The sequence below is a fragment of the Pleurodeles waltl genome, chromosome 5 (genome assembly GCF_031143425.1).
Source record: "Pleurodeles waltl isolate 20211129_DDA chromosome 5, aPleWal1.hap1.20221129, whole genome shotgun sequence".
In the NCBI taxonomy this organism is placed as follows: Eukaryota; Metazoa; Chordata; class Amphibia; order Caudata; family Salamandridae; genus Pleurodeles; species Pleurodeles waltl.
This window is the reverse complement of record NC_090444.1, coordinates 79,417,544-79,434,696: the sequence shown is the minus strand read 5'-3', so window position 1 is coordinate 79,434,696 and position 17,153 is coordinate 79,417,544. Positions and strand designations below refer to the sequence as shown.

Genomic DNA, 17,153 nt, shown 5'->3' with positions numbered 1-17,153 from the left:
AGTTGGATAAACCGTGTTAAGAACCTTGTTTGCAACATCTGCTGCATCAGCTTGCTAGCCACCACTTTGGGGTAAAACTGGTTTATAATTTATGTAGAGCATGTGTATGTACAGCCATATATATACTCTGAATGAAAACGTTTTTTAACCTATACCAGTCTGTTTGTACTGTTTAATTCTGTAGATTCACATGCCTCCCTCCTCCCTGGAAGCCAGTGATGATCATCAGATGTTACCTTTTTCTTTTTATCTTTCCTTGCACAGTACACTTGTCTAAGACACTACACTCAGTTTGTTCTTTGGTTCTGATGGATACTTCTAATAGTAGATGGTGCTGACTCACTTTGCCGCTGTATGTGACATTCCTGTTAATTTGCAGATTCCTTAAAGTGCCTCCACTGCCATGCTGATGTCCGTTCACTTTTTTCCTTCCTTTAACGTGGTTCCAGAGCTTGTTTCTCCTCAGAAAAGTACAACAGTGATGTTCCTTTTAAAGATTTGGGGCTCAAACCCTGTCTGGAGTGAGCAACAAATGCCCATAACTAACCCTGACAACATCTGCCTGTGGTGTTTTGGTGGTTGTGATCATGTGACTGAATTGTTTCAGAGCATGAAAAATCAAAACCAAGGCAATCAAGGAGTGGGGAGCCAAACTTTTTGCCCAAGGATGCTAGAGATGTGCATCATTCTGGCCCTTGTTTCAGGTTTCAGTTGAGATCCTTACTCTAAAAACTTAGGAGGAAGCATAGAAGGAGCCATAGGAGAAGTAAGCCACTGACTCCTCTTCTAATTTGGAGTAGGAAGAGGTCAAACACTGTGCCCATAATCCCAATTATCACTCTTGGAACACTATCAGTACCTTCTGTTTATAGGGATAGTAATGAACCCGAGTACCACCTTGGGACAAGCTTTCCCTCTAGAGAGTGAAGGGCTCATGTTCTTTCCCCATGAATCTGGGAGGTGCTGGGATTCCAGTCCTGTCTCTCCTTTGCCTGTTGGGTCCACTGACTTTTTACATTCTCCTGGTCACGTATGCGCGCTGACACACCAGGGTTCTCAATGGTGACTTTGTAGGCAGTGTTTTCAGCAAGGAGGAGACCTTGAGGATTTCATTGTGGTCTCCCGGGACACTGCAGCAGAGCTTACCTGGTGGATTGTAGAGGAGAAACTTTTCAGGGCGATGTCCTTCCAACCCCCTCCAGCCATGGAGACAGTAGTAATAGATGCCACCACTCTAGGGAGAGGAGATGGAGATCAGAGGCCTTTGATCTCTAGAAGAGTAGAGTTTCCACATCAATCTGCTTTAACTGCGGGCTATTCAGTGCTTAATTTGTGAAAGAAAGTTTGCCGGTACCCGAATCTCTGCTCAGCGGCCAGTGTGATTAAATGTAGGCAGGCAGAATGCCACTGCTGGTAGTCTTTAATTCGCTACCAGACACTCTGTGCCCCGTTATCTCACTCTTGGAGATTCCTGCTTTCTCCTTATGAGACAGATTTGCTGTCTTTCTTTTCCTCAGTTTTTCCAATTGTGTGTGTTTCCTCTCTTGCTCTCGCTAAATATTTGATGCAGAAAAATGAATGCCAATCCCCAAAACTACGTGCCAGCGGCCTCCACAGACTCAAATTAATCATTGGCTGTTCATTTAATGAGCAAGGCAGTCCTCCCTTCACAGTTGATCGGTCCAGATCTTGCCAGGCAATACAACTACAATGTGATATATCAACACAGGAGGAGGAGGAGGTGGGAGGGGCGGGAGTGAGTCTCTTTGTCGAGAAGCTCTGAGGCTCAGATCCCAGATGAGCAAATAAGGAATGTGGTTTGTGGCTAGTCATCTGTCAGACTTGCTGAACACCATATCTGATGACCTATTTTGGCTACATCTTGCTATGATTAGCTGTGCCTCCACCCAGAGGTAGTACAAAGTATCTTTACTCAGTGGAGCATGCATCACATTGATCTCTTTGCCATCCATTCCAATTCACATTGCTTGATGTTCTTAGCCCTTCAGTATCTATAACAAGGAGCATTAGGGGGACATTTCAATTGAATTGGAACTTTCCGTCCACTGCACTTTCTCTACCCATGCCCTTGATTCATCGAGTTCTGATAAGATTTACCCAGACCAGGCCCAATTTATCTCACTGGCTCTAACTCAGCCAAAAAGGTTCTGGGATGCAGACCCTTCTGCACCTCTCCCAGGCCCAATTTATTTTACTGGCATAATGCATGCTGCAGCCCTCATGGATCCTCCGTAGTACCCATGCCCTAGGTACGTACTATGTATTTACACTAAAGACTTAAAGGGCAGAAGTGTGTGCCAATTCTACACAATTGAGTATTTGTTTTTTTTATGGCGAGAAAGAGCACTGGAACCTACGTAGAAGGCTTCAGTGCACTGTCAGTCGAAAACCAGCATCTAGCAGTTCAAATGGTGGCAAAAAGTAGGGAAACAACCTGTAGAACGCCTGGTTTCCTACACACGGCTAAAGCTATACTCAAGGAGGGCGAAATTACTTCAGAAGCCATCATTGATGAAGCGATGGATACCTCAAGCGCAGGTTTTTGCCAGCTTGCCAGAGGATCAGTTTAGAAAAGGCGAGGGAGACAAAAACCCACAGCCTTCTGTCGTGCAGTTACATCAAAAATCCTGGATATGCCTTTCAGTTGCTTCACTCCATTTGGGAAACGTGGACGAGGCTCTCCAAGGTCAGAAAACTGATACAGATACAGCAGAAGCACTAGGTAGCATCTGGTTTGTTCACTTGTCATGTCTCATGTAGATACCATGCTTTCAGGAGAGGATTCGGCCACTATGGAGGTCAAGTCCATCCATGCTATCACCAAAGATAATTCTGCTATGACCAGAGATAGGCCCCCAACAGACATCAGAGGCAAGAAAATGGACAGTCATCAGGACAAAAGAGAAGCTCCTCTTAGTCACTCTCCAGTGAGAACCAAAAGAAGAGCTTGACTCACTATCTTACACCCTCTTTCATCTCAGTCAGAGAAAATTCAGGGGGAGGGGGAACTTACCTTTTTGCCCTTGCTTGGAAGTCCATAACATTAGGCAGATTGGTTGCACGGGATATGCATTAGAAGTTGTTTGAAGGCAGTCTATCTGCCCACTCAAGAAAGAATGTCATCTCCACTTGAGGGAACAGCAACAGGAAATTCTCCTTCTCCTCCTCAAGGAAACCGTATCAAAGATTCCCAAATCAACCAGGGGTTTTACTCCAGATTCTTTGATGAGAAAAAAGATGTGGCAGTAGAGACCCGCTATGGACGACCTCAGAAAGCTAAACTAGTATCTGAAAAAAAACAATCTCACAGGAGACCGCCTGATGGTCCTGGAAGGTTATTACATGACTTTCTCGGATCGTAAGGATCCATACTTCCTTATACCCATACTACGACAACACAGAGGATATCTCCACTCTTCATTAGCAGGACATCATTACCAATTGAAGGTGTCCCTTTCAGTCACATATCATCTCCTCAAATTTCCATTAAGTACCTTTCACCAGTTGCTGCATTCCTCAGGCGACAGTGTCATCACATATACCCATCTTGTCTTGTCACAGCTCCATTAAAGGAAGGGGCAAAGGCTTCTTTGATTACCTACTTTAGCCTGGTTCATTTTTAAGATCTCAGTGTGTGATCTAAAATATGAAATAGAATGATAACAGATAGCCCCACAAGGACCCTACTCAAAATCCCCAAATTTCAATCAGCAGGTCTGGCCCTGGCAGCATTACATGGGCTGCTGGTTCATAAAATGATCATATTTAAAACCTTATGTATAACCCATAAGGTAATCCACAACAAAGGCTCCCCAGTATTCAGGAAACTGATTTTCCCGTGTCCCTAAATGTACACTACGCTCGCAATCATGTGGACTCCTGATAGTCCCAGCAATCAAAAGAGCAAGATTTGGAGGCAGATCACTGTGGAACGACCTCCAGCACTGTACTGAAATAAGATTTAGGAAGCTGCTTAAAACATATGTGTTCTAGACCTATATGCCTATGCTGCCTCTGTCCTGTTTAGTTGAGTTAGCACTAGGACACCCGATTTGGTAGCCATATGCTGCATAAAAACTGTATAGTATAGTACATGAGAATCCAGTTCCTGGGTGCAATACTCAGCACTCAGTTGCTCAGTGCTTTTCCATCTGCAGAAAGAGCAATAAAGCTCCACGCAGTGGCAACGAGTTTGTCTGCAAAACAATCCATCATAGTTGGACAGTACAAGTCCCCGTTAGGTTTAATGTCATCCTGCATAGGCATTTTTGCAGGCTTTGGGTAAGACTTGTCCAACAAGAACTGGACACTCAAAGACTAATTGACGGCTCATGGGACAACAAACTGAAAAAAAGCACTGTTGTGGTGGAGACTCACAACAAATTTATAAGCATGTCTCCCTTTCCAACTGATAACGGAAAGAATTGTACTGACAAGGGATGCTTCCATGGATGGCTGGGGACCTCACCTGCAAGAACCATCAACCAAGAGAATTCTGGTCCGATTCAGAAAGGAACTTTCACATCCGTGAGTTAGAGCTCTGGGCAATAGGTTAAGGCCTACTTTAGTTCTTCCTGAGTCTAGCAGGTCAAGCAGTTCTAGTCATAACAAACAATTGACTTCTGTGTTCAACATAGTCAAGCAAGAGGGAATGCGAACCTGACCTCTCTCAGAAGAGGCTCAGTTACTACGGAGCTGGGCCATTTCTCACGATCGACATTGCCTTGTAACACCTGCCAGGTTGCCATAACGGTCTTGTGCACACATAGTCAAGAACTGTCAGATTGCCATGAGTGGGAACTACAAAGTCGATTACATATTTCGACAATGGAACCAAACAGGATCAGTCTTTTCGCTGCCGCAAATAACACAAAATGCCAGTACTTCTGCATCCTGATTGGTCATTTTCGCATCTAGGGACCATGGGAAATGCCCTTTTTTTTAATCAGTTGGTCCAAAATCTGTGCTCACCTCTGACATCTTATGTGTGAAAGACGAAGATGATCATTGCACCCTGATCTTCATTTCTCCAGCCAACTCCTGTGGCAATCAGCACAACTATGAATTCTCTGAAAATGAATTCAGATCTTCACCAGAAACCACCGATAGATATTGCACCGTGTCCCCAAGTTGTTGAGCATGACAGCATGGTACCTTACCACTTAGAATTTGGGCACTTGAATTTACCAGAAGACTGTAGAAACACCATAGCAAGGCACATGCTCCAGCAACTATAAAAGCTTACAATGCGAAGTGGAGGAGTTTCTGTGTCTGAGGCTTTAGCAAAGACATTCATCCACTTCTAATGCAACCTCATCAAATACTCCCATACATGTTCGATCTAGTTCAGAATGGATTTAAACATTCTTCAGTAAGAGTCCATCCTGCTAATTTTAAGATTTCTAAAAACAGAGCTTCGGTCATCTACTCTGTTCTCACAACGGATAATAAGGCAATTTATGAAAGTATTTTTTCAGGGCATTTCAAACTGGATGACTCCCTATGTCTCCTTAGCAGCTCAACACTGTCCACAGCTACAGTTAAGACAACCTCCCTTTGAACTGATACACAAGGCACATCTAAAATTAATCTCCTAGAAGAAGGCGCTTCTCCAACACTAACATCAGCAACTAAAGTAGAAGTGCTGGCACTCACTATAACAGAACCTTTTCATTGGTCCACAAAAGACAGAGTTATTTTGTGGAGCCAATCCGAAATTCATTCCAAGGTTCCTGCTGACTTTCTGTTAAATGAACTTGTTATTCAACGATCTTTCTTTACAAACGTATCTATGCCAGCCGAAAAATCATTACATTCATTAGACTTGCATACATGCCTAAAGTTTTGCATTGATAAAACAAACAACGTACGCTATACAGACCAACTGTTTGTGTCTTTTGGGCAATCAGGAAGAGGTTGCCCCAGTCCAAATGGGATAGCACATTGGCTTTCATTCTGTCACACCAAGGCCAAAGGTTTGCTCCATTCCACTAGGAGCATGGCGACAACAGGCAGTCTGTGCTGTGACCTGGTGACATATCTGCCAAGCAGCTACCTGGAAGTGCAGGCACACATCTACAAATCACTATTGCCTAGACGTGTGCACAGAAGCCAGTTCTGCAGTGGTACAGGTAGCCCTCTGAAATCTGCTTCAATAAAGGTGAGGCTGTTTTCCGCTTTTCCATAATGTATTATGATGGCTACACTCTGCTTACTATTCTGATTTAAACATGTGAAAACATGAAAGCTCCAATGTTGGAGAAGACAATAGTTACCTGTAACTCCGGTTCTCCAACATTGGAATCATCCATGTATTCACATGCAGCCCTACCCCCTCCCATGTCAGTCGCATTCGATACGTTCTCTTCTCACACTTGTACATTAAATCTGAGCAATGGAGACTTCTAGGAGGAGTAGAACTCAGCACATCCACCTCATTGGCTGAAGTTCGGATTGCTTCAGATGAGATGGATTTGTTACTAAGCTAAATTGAAATAGGCCTGAACAAGTGTTTAACATTGTTTACTGCTATTTAAATGTACCGGGGGGTGCACAGCCTCATGAGGGGGAACGATTCATGCATGTGTATATATGAAAGATCCCAGTGTTGGAGAACTAGAGTTACAGGTTAGTAACTATTCTCCAGTATTGGGGTTTCTTTCATGGATTCACATGCTTGAATCATTCGTTGTCAAAGTGGGAGTCCCATGGTATTATAGTAAGTGGTATAGATCAGTATAATGGGCTGTAAAGGGAATGCAAGATTCAGCCTATACATGTCCTTTTTTAAAAGAGGAACCAAAGTTGAACAATGACAATCAGGCAACAACAGCACACTTAGAACACTTCCAACAGAGAAAAGAATGTTGCCATCTCCGCAAACTATTCGTCCTGAAAAAACATAGTTTGGTAATGTGTTCTCACTTCCACCTATCCACTTGTTGGATTATCAAGGGATGTTTGGTGCAGCCCACAGCCCATCCAACTTGCACGTCAAGTATCGGGATGAAAAGGAAGAACAGGATTATTACGAGCCTGTTTATCAAAGTCACCACAACGTGGAGCGATAGCATCCTTATGCTCCTCCCCCACCACCACCAGGCACGGTCCCGGTTCCGGCTGCCTTGTTGCAAGACCTTGCTTAAAGACTGTTCTAAGTGCTTTCCAACATCAGCTGAAGCGCATCAACCACCTGCAGTGGTACCTACGCCTGCACTTAAATCGCCAGAATCTGCCTACCCCAAAAATTATGCCACAATCCCACATTGCCATGCCTCCTCGAGATGATCCCTCTACAGCAGATGATGGGGATAGGGAATAAAGTGAACTAATGGACAGTGTATCATCACCAATGAGTGGGATGAATACTTCATTCCTCCACCTTACCACTCCAGCTCCACAACCAGTGGATTCTCCAAGAGAAGATATTGGTGGTTTTCACATTCTAAGGGAGAGCACGGCCAAGCGTTTCCAACTTCCCATTACAATTTAACAAACGGGCAGTTTTCTATACGATTTCAAGGAGCAATCCAGAAAAACAGTCAGAGCAATACCGATTGTGGACTGTGTCTAGGAGGAAGGAGTAAAAATAATTAAAACACAGGCGACCATCACTGGTGTTCTTCCTAGAATAGATAAAAATACTAAGCACCGGAGGACTCGCACGCCTGCTTGATTGGACATCCAAGACCTGATTCGGTCATTACTCAGGCTGCAGAATGCAGGTCTAAAAATCCTTCCAGCACAATCTCTTCCCTGTCTGACAAGGAAGGCAGGTGACTAAACAATATCAGAAAGAGATTTACAGTCGTGCGGGCACAACTGTCCGGACTGCAAACATCCTGTCCATTCCGGGGCAGTATGATCGCCAGATGTGGTCGGACATCATCACATCGGATTTCCTGACAGATGACCAAAAAAACAAAGCTACACGCATTTAGCAGGAAGGCGAAAAAGCAGCGTCTGAAATTGATTGTGCAATGAATATTGCATCCATAGGATTCTGGCAGTTGGCAGGATCTGCTGTCCTTTAGCGCCAGGGTTAGCTTAAGGCCATGTCGTTCTGGCAGAAGTTCAAACTAAGATCCTTGATACGCCCTCCGACCGCAACTTTTTAGTTGGGAAACATGTTGATGACGTCCTGCAGGCCATAAAAGCTGACAATGGAACAGCTTGATCCATTGGCACTCTCCAGTTCCGTAAATCCCCTTTTTGCAGAGTTCGTGGCTGCAGATCTTACTTGTACCGTGGAGGATACCAGAGATACCAACCACAATCCTGCCGGCAGTCCTTTCGGTCTGCTTATCAACAGTATCAATCCTATCGAGCTCTGCCATCTTTAGCCTCTTCTTAAAAAACAAAAAAAACAAAAACAGGCTGCTTCCACCAGTGAAAACCTCAGTGCAACAGCTACAGCCCCTACTCAACTTTCGGTGGGTGCCAGAATTTCCCAGTACCTACATCACTGAAGCAAAATAACTATGAACAAATGGGTCCTAGATCTTATCAAGCGTGGCCATAGTCTGAAGTTCACTCAGATTCCCCCTCAGACTCAACCAACAAAATTCTTCCCATCTCACTTTCAGCTTCTCCACACGGAGGTTTTGGCCATGTTGTCAAATGGGGCCACAAAACAGGTTCCACACTCCCAAAAAAGAAAGAGCTTTTACTTTTGTTTTTTCCTCATGAGGAAGAAATCAGGGGAGTGGTGCCCCATTCTCGACCTCAGGAAACTCGACAAGTACGTGAAAAAGCAATCCTTCTGGATGCCTTCCCTCCAGGAAATTCTCCACCTTCTCAACCACGGATTTTCTTAACGGCCATCACAAATTCATAAGATTCACAGTAGCCAGTACTCATTCCTTCCCTTTTGTCTCCAATCCTCTCCCTAGATATTTACAAATGTCTTGCCCCAGTGGCAGCCCACCTGCGGCAACAAGGCTTTCAAGTTTTCCCATACCTCGATGACTGGCTGATAAAGGCTCCATCTTTCCAATACAACAGGCGTTGAGGGATACTTCCAGGTGTCTTCATCTCTTTCAAACCCTGGGGCTCACAGTCAATTTTCAGAAGTCTCTCCTTTTGCCTTCAACAAGAAAAACCTTTCTGGAAACAACTCTAGACACATTGCTTAACAAGACATTCTTGTCTGTAAGGAGGCTACAGAAACACTCCTTTCTGGTCCCCTCCCTTTCAAAAAGAAAGTGATCTTCAGTTTGCCTAATCAAATCTCTACTCTGAATATGGTCTTCAGTCGTTCTTCTAGTGCCTCATGCTAGTTTCAAAATGTGACCCTCCCAAGAGGAATTGGATGCACAATGGCTCCAGTCAGGAGGGAAAGTTGACTACATCATCCAGATCACACCTGTCATGAAAGCAGCTCTTCCCTGGGACAAGCTCCGGCAACCTCTCTGCAGGATTAACATTCCTTCCTCCGATTTCGTAATATGTCATTACAACAGCCCGTTCTTTAGAAGGACGGGGAGCTCATTTGCAAGATCTCCAAATTTGGGGCAAGTGACTTGAACAGTTGAAACTGCATATCAACTTCCTCGAACTCAGAGCAATCTTGCTGGCTCTTCAAGCTTTCTTACCAAGGATTTAGGGTCCTTCCTTGTTGTTAAGGACAGACAACACAACAAGTATGCATTACCTCAATAAACAGGGAGGTACAAAATCCAAGATTCAGTCTCAAGAAGCTCAAACTATCTGGCAGTGGGAACGAAGTCATCAAGTGACCATAAGGGGAGAATGTCTCCCAAGAGTACACAACTCTCCAGCAGTCCCCTTGAGCACCACAACCCAAAGTTGTCACTAATGGGAACTGAACCATCTGGTCCTGGGTGCCATATTTCAGAGATTGAGCAAACTCAAACTGGATCGTTTTGTATCACAGGAGAAACTGAAATGCAGGTTTTACGCCAGCAGATACCCTCAAAAGGGATCCTGGGAGAATGCCCTTTTGATGCAGCTGTCCAAAATGTATGCTTAGGCTTCTTCCTCAGTCCCGCTGATTCCCAGAATCCTCAGGGAAATCAAATGAGAACTTTGCCAGTTAATACTCGCTGGTCCACAATGGTCCGAACGACACTGGTTTATGGGGCTTCTCATGTTGTCGGTGGACAGTCACATTCAACTAAAGCTCCAAATAGACTTGTTGTTGATGAACAATCAGGAGGTATTTCATCTAGTTCGATTTCTCTTCATTCATCAGCTTGGCTCCTGAGCATCATGAACTTCAGTGCCTAGACATTCCAGAGGATTGTAGGAGTATTCTTCCAAAGGCGATAGCTGATTCCAGCAACAAAACATATTGCTTCAAATGGAAACGATTTTGTCTTTGGTGCGAGAAATCACATTGCCTCCTGAGCAAGTGTTGCCATATTTCCTGTCTAGCGCATTCCTCCATTAAAGTGCACCTGGCTGCAATATCCAGGTACAGACTTTGGGATCTCCTTCCTTGTGGTTGCATAGCGTAATTGTCCAATTCCCTAAAGGACTTTTCAGAGCATAAAGTCACCGCCACCTGCATGGCAGCTTAACACCATGCTATCCCAACTGCTTAAAAGTCCATTTGAGTCTATCCACATGGCTAAACTGAAGTTCCTTGCTTGGAAAGTGGCATTGCTACTAGCTCTTACCTCCGCTAGAAAAGTAAGCAAACTCCAGATGTTCACTATAAAGGAACCTTTCTTAAAATTCAAAGACACCATGGTAATTCTGCAGACTAATCCCAAGTTCATAACACAGGTTCCCACCGATTTTCATCTAAATCAACCTGTTATGCTTAAGACTTTCTTTCCCAATCCTTAAACGCCAGCGGAAACAAGTCTTCATACTCTTGATGTCAAGGGATGTTTAAATTTTACATACATCACACGAAGCATTTTCGTACTACTAATCAACTTTTGTGGCCTATGACAGCAATATCAAATGTGGACCAGTCTCCAAGCCAACTATAGCAAGATGGATTTCTTCAGCCGTTCAGTTCTGTCATTCTAAGGTGAGCAGGCCTTTAAGACAAAAGACTAAAGCACAATCTACAAGATCAGTTTCCACAACAGCAGCTTTATTTGCTGGGGTGTCCAACAAAAATATGTTGTGCTGCGACCTGGAAGAGCAGGCACACTTTCTCCCAGCACTATTGTATGGATTTAGCACAGACCACTGATACAGCCCTGGGTCAAGTGGTACTTCAGCATTTTTTCCAATAAGTTGAGCCTGTTACCATATACTGTATACTGTTGTTCCCACCATATGCTGTCATAATCATGTGTATTTTATTGCTAATGTATTGCATTGCTAACTGTTCTGGTTCACACATGTGAATCTATGAACGATACCCCAATATTGGAGAAATCATTTGTTACTTACCTGTAACTCCATTTCTACAGTATTGGTATCTTTCACAGATTCACATATGACCCATCCTCCTCCCCTTAGAGCCTCTCCTTCTAGGTCAGTGGGGTCTACCCCACTAGTTCTTGGAAATTCTGAGGGAAGATGCCTCTGTTGGGATTGTTCTAAGGGTGCTGTTGCCTGATCGGTTGGTGTTCGACTTTGGTCCTTTTAAAAAAAAAAAAAAAGAAAGGACATGAATAAGCTGTTAAGCTGAATCTTGCATTCCCTTTAGAGCCTATTATACTGACCTATACTACTTGCTATGATGCCATTGGGTCTTCCACTTCGGGTAATAATTCAAGCATGTGAATCTATGAAAGATACCGATACTGGAGAACGAGAGTTACAGGTAAGTAAGAAATTCTATTTCATCCCTTGGATGAGAAGGACAAGGTACATGTAATCCAAGTTATCCTCCAGGGGAAATCTTCATTGAAGTCCTAAGCAAGCTTCTCTACTCTTGGCTGAGTCGGGGATGAGTAGAACGAGGAAAAGGTCACCTTTTTCACAGGATTTTAAGTATTCTTAAAATTAAAACTCATATAACTGCTGCTGACTAGGCATGATGTGATATTGGAGGTACAGGTTCTCTTTAAGGAGCAGTGACAATTTTCCAGCCCTCAAAGGCTGCCACTTACTTGCTTTTATAGTCCCTGCTTTCTCTAATTTTGACTTTATTAAAGATTGTGAAAGAGGTTTTTTGTCACTAAATCGATCCAATGATAATGACACTTTTCCTCCCTTAATTATAAGCGGTTGTTTTTTGTTTTAAAAAAATAAGATGGTCGTTATAGCCCGCAAACAGGATACCAAAATTATTCTATATTTCTAGATCCGACATTAGCCATGACTTTTTGATTTTTCTAAAACTATATATGATACTTGTAGGGGATTTCAGTAAGCCTTCGTCCATCTGGTCTGCTGCGGTCACTCACATCACTTTTCTTCTGCTCACTACAGCATATATCATGGGGCAACAGATCAGCACACATCAATCATTGGCTTCCTCCACCGTGAATCACTGCATTATGCTGCTCCAGAAGGACCACAGCTGGATAAAAAGTAGTCCCCTTCAGTGCCAGGGGCTACTATAGCAATGGATATTTGTTTAGACAAAAAAATATTATTGCTTTTACCCAGTGTTTTCTTTTTTTGTTATTTTGTCACAGGCTCAGCAGTTCCCCTAACATTAAAGATCTGCAAAAACCATGACACGCAAATCAACCATTGAGAAACCCAAGAGGCTGGAGCCTGAACCAGACTTGTTAGCTTCATCAATGCTAGTTTTTCAAATTGTTTTTTTTCATAGAAAGTTCTATCTATTTTTTAAATACATATATATATTTTTAATGTTTCCAGCATCTAGTGGGACATTATACAGTAATTAAGGCTTCCCCTTAGAGCAGAACTTGGATTAAAAGTAAGTAACTTCTTCTTATGGTTTAAGCTGTAAATGTTTGGCTTTAACAACGTGCGCTGGCATGCTGCTGCTTACCGTGGATGAGTATCACACTGTACAAGTGTCACACTGTAGAGAATGCCCATGCAGAGGAACCAGTATTACGGGTAAGTATGTTTTGTTCTTAATTAGTGTAATTCTGTTAAAAATGCAACAAACATATTTCAGTTCTACCATTCACCACTATTCAATGGTTGCAGGTTTCTCATCAGATTTCTTTTTTTTTTTAATCTTTAGCGGAAAAGTGTCTTGGGACTGCTTAAAGAGCCATTTGGTCAGTATTACTTATTGTTCCTGGACATATCTTCAAAACACTACACTAGCAGTCAAGGACTGGGCCTTAAATATCATTACCAGGCCCTAGACCTTTCTTTATGAATGGTCTGAGACTGTTTAGGAGACTGTCCTGCTCTACTGACCAAGGAACTCTGTCATCAAATATTTGAAAGGAAGCCTACAATGACCAGACAAGGAGAAAGGAGGTGGCGATACAGCTTTTCAAACTGGGATGAAAGCCATAGGCATATGTGTAAAAGAATTGTTACCCTGTATGAACCCTGGTTTGCCTGAATGAGCCCTTTAACATGTGATGTTAGTTTCGAAAGATCACCTTTTTGCAGATAGCCCCTTTTTTAAATAAATGAATACATAATTCAGTGCCAGGCAGGGATTTGTAATCTATCTGTTTACTCCGTTGGGCACCTGCATATGCCAGATCACCCAGAAGGGCTCCGTGAGTAATCAGTCTTCATACTTCTGATGGTAGCTGAGGCCAGTTGGTTCTGCATCTTAGAACATATTTTCTCCAGAGATCTCAGAAGTTAAAGTATTGTAAGCTATTCAAGTTTTTCCTAAACCTTTATCTTAACTCACATCGTAGTGCAGTATATGTGTCTGATGCTCACTGTTCCAAATAAATCTGTCTCACGCGCTCCATTTACTATTGAGGTAGAAGTATCCTTTGCCTAAGGATCTTGCTTCAGGGCCACCTTGCTTCAAAGTGACAAATGTAAACACGAAAGTAGGTCGTGGTGACTGTTCATAAAGAATCCTATCACAGGACCTGTGGTTTATCAGTCCACAGTGAGATACACAGCAGCTTTTCCAACTTAAGATCTGTGGGTATTTATTTTCTTGCACCCCACTGATAGATACTGGCATATTTTCTTTCCAATCCCTGGAAGTGCTTTCAGTTGGGTATCTGGCTCCTCTCCAGTCGGGTTTCATGGGAAGCCCACATCAGCTATCTTGGTACCTGTTGTCTTGGTTCTTTTAGTGTCATCCGTTTAGGGGCCAGGTAGCTAGTTTCCCTTGTTTGCCATCCAGTATGTTTTGCCACAGATTTGGAATGCTTGTTAAAGCTTTTTATCTGTCATTCAGTTTTGTCATCCACTATCAATGACAAATTGGCTAAATGTACTTTCACTACATTTGTCAGTGACCACCTTCCCACACATGCTTCATTTTGCTTCTGCTGTTATTTTCAAGGACTAAAATAATTCAAGATAGTGGGGCCCACATCTTACCTACTGTTGAAGCAGATTGTGATTAGCATTTCAAGTTTGGCACGTATCTACCCATTCTTAAACGACCTGCTTGGAGTGGGTACCCAGAGATTTGTACTGCTAGCCCGGAACGATTTCAAATTTCTCCCATTTTTATGCTAGCAAGACTACAAGGCAGTTTACTCTGAAAGTAGATTTGCCAAATTTCTTAGAAGGTGGAATATAGTTGGAAGGTGCAAAGAAATACTTGCTGAAAATTTAATAAGGCTGTGTGTGCCCATGTTGCATTGGATACATAAGTGACTGATAGAGCCACATGGCTGATTCAGGCTTGAGGAAATTTAACACAGCTCTTCAACTAGTACACTGTAGGATACATGATCATTCTAATTTCTATCTTTTTTATCGATCAAAGGGGAGAACATTACCAACAATGGGAGCCAGTTTCTGAGATCTAGTCACTCTCCAAACCTGTCATTATTTAATCACCTTGATGGGTAGATTCTCCTTTTCAGAGATTTCATTTGATCACTTAAGGTGAGCTCTTTAAGTGGGTTTGGCCCATCTTTTGGTTGGAGGCTGTGCTCCAGATCCATATTTTGTGGCTTTGGTTCCGTGTCTCTATCTAAAAGTGTTTGTGAATTAATTTCATGCCTTTCACTAGAACAACGTGTTTTTAAATAGCGATGATGTTTAATGTGGAGTGACAGATCTCAGATACTGCCCCAATTTCATAATCAAGTCCAAAGCGCCCTGTTGCCTGTTCCCAATATATAAAGTTTGTTTTTATGTACTGCTTTGACTCTTAAGAATACACTTATTGAGGTCACTGGGTCTGGTCTAATGTGTAATCTAAATTGTAATCTAATTTCTAAAATTATTACAAGCTTGATTTTGCCTCTGCTGAGCCTGAATTAGAATCTTGGAGTGCTCTCTAAGCCTCCTTTTCGATTTTTTTGACAATGTGCCTTCAGAATGGCCACTTTTAAATGGTTTACTGGATTGCACGCTCGTCAATATTTTTACTATCTCCATTCATTTTTTTATAAGGACTACTTTGTTAATCTCCCACAAGAGATGAGCTGTGCCAGAATAAAGTTTTGGTTAGTGGATGTTATTTATCTGGTCGTAAAGTTTTTTTTTTTAAGGGTTAAAATTCTTCCTGCGTCTTCTTTAAAAATGAATTGTGTGATGCTCTTACTGTTTTCCCCCGAGAAACTGAAGGTGAAGTCATCCTTTGTCTCAGCGCATTAGTCAAACAGACAACATCACACACAAACTGTTTCCAGCTTTCAGGTTGGTTTCATTCTTTCTAGCACAGTGGCATTATTCAAAAGAATATCAGGGAAAGTTAGGGCACCCATTTGACATAACGTCTTCATTCCTGATGCTGGTGAAATGTGTTAGTTGTGCCTGTGTAAGGGCTATATAAATGTACAAGAAGTAGGTTAACTTGTGTACTGTGACACTCCTGAGATATTACAGAGCTGCCTTTGTTCATTGTGCCTGGAATTTGAAAGAATCCTTGTATGCAGTGGAATTTTTTTTTTGAATGATGTTCATATTCCCTACCTTGTTACCACTTGGAACTGCTGCAGAAAATGATTTTCACTGGATACTTTTTGTCAAATGCTTTGCAAAGTCTCTCCCTCCAGCTACCTTGCAGTGCAGTTTTGTCATGATAAAAATGTGATCCACCTAGAATAATGGAACCAAAACCAAGATCATGTTTATCATAGTATTTTCTTTGCTGTAACTTAACTGCCTGTGCTCGTTATGAGAAGGGTCATAGTTTTCTCAATAATGTCCAGTTTCCTGGATTTCAATAGTGTTAAAATATCTACAGAACTGATTTTCACTTAAGCCGTTCAGATGAAATATTTTAATAATAAAATTGATTTAAAAAATGTTCTTTAACATGAAGACAGTTCTCTCTTTTTGTTCGTTCTGATTTTCTCTGTTTAATCATTGTGCCCGGTGTGACAGCATTGTCTGTATTATAAATGGTCAAAAAATGTTTTACTATTCCAAATACTCTAGAGGTTCTCTGCATTTGGCAAGCTACTCTCATGAGTCTGCAAAAACATTTGTTTTTCGAATACGTTTAGTTCCTGTATCGGATGATGACATGCCCTGGTTCCTCTTCTGGTGATCATTACTTTAACTACTGCTGATCTCTGCTCTATCAAGTTGGACCACATTGTCAACTGCTGAAATGGGAGCAAACATTTATTTATAAACTGCTCTTGACACTGGATTGGAATTAAGAAGAGGCTATTTAAAAGCTAGAGGTCTTGGGAAGACTTACAGAGATCCTCTTAGCTTTTCAGTACTGCACCCACAATGTTTTTAAAGTGAGCTGCCTCTTGGGGGCCTTAGGGGCAGTTTGTCCAGACTGTTTTTGTCTGTAAACATTATGTATGTCTAATCTACAGCTTCCAATTGAAGCTTCGTGACCAGATGAAACGTTTTTATCTTCATTTAAATGATTGTGTAAATAAATTTAAATTCACTGTTCAAGAGTGTGTATGCTTTTTTTATTGTATTGGTAAAACCTCAGTCTGTGTATGTTTTTCTTAATTTTTCTGATGTTTAGAAAACCTTACTAAATACTTCTTCCATCAGTGTTCCAGTACTTCCATAAGGTTCTCCCATACTTGGCCCTCATAGGAGCTCATTAGATATTGATTCTACAAAGATACCTGCTTGTTCTTCACCTGGTGGGACACTGAAATTAAAAATATCTTGTCTGGTTAACATTTTTATGC

General features: G+C 42.1%; 1 protein-coding gene across 1 annotated transcript in view; it reads left to right on the top strand.

Annotated features, from left to right (window-relative positions):
- TMEM214 (transmembrane protein 214) overlaps positions 1-16,905 on the top strand; it is a 279,147-nt gene extending 262,242 nt beyond the window's left edge. Inside the window, exon 17 of the mRNA XM_069233624.1 lies at positions 13,118-16,905. Within this exon, the coding sequence (XP_069089725.1) occupies positions 13,118-13,244 (127 nt within the window). The 3' untranslated portion in view covers positions 13,245-16,905. The remainder of the gene's footprint in view (positions 1-13,117) is intronic.
- The last annotated feature ends 248 nt before the right edge of the window (positions 16,906-17,153 follow it).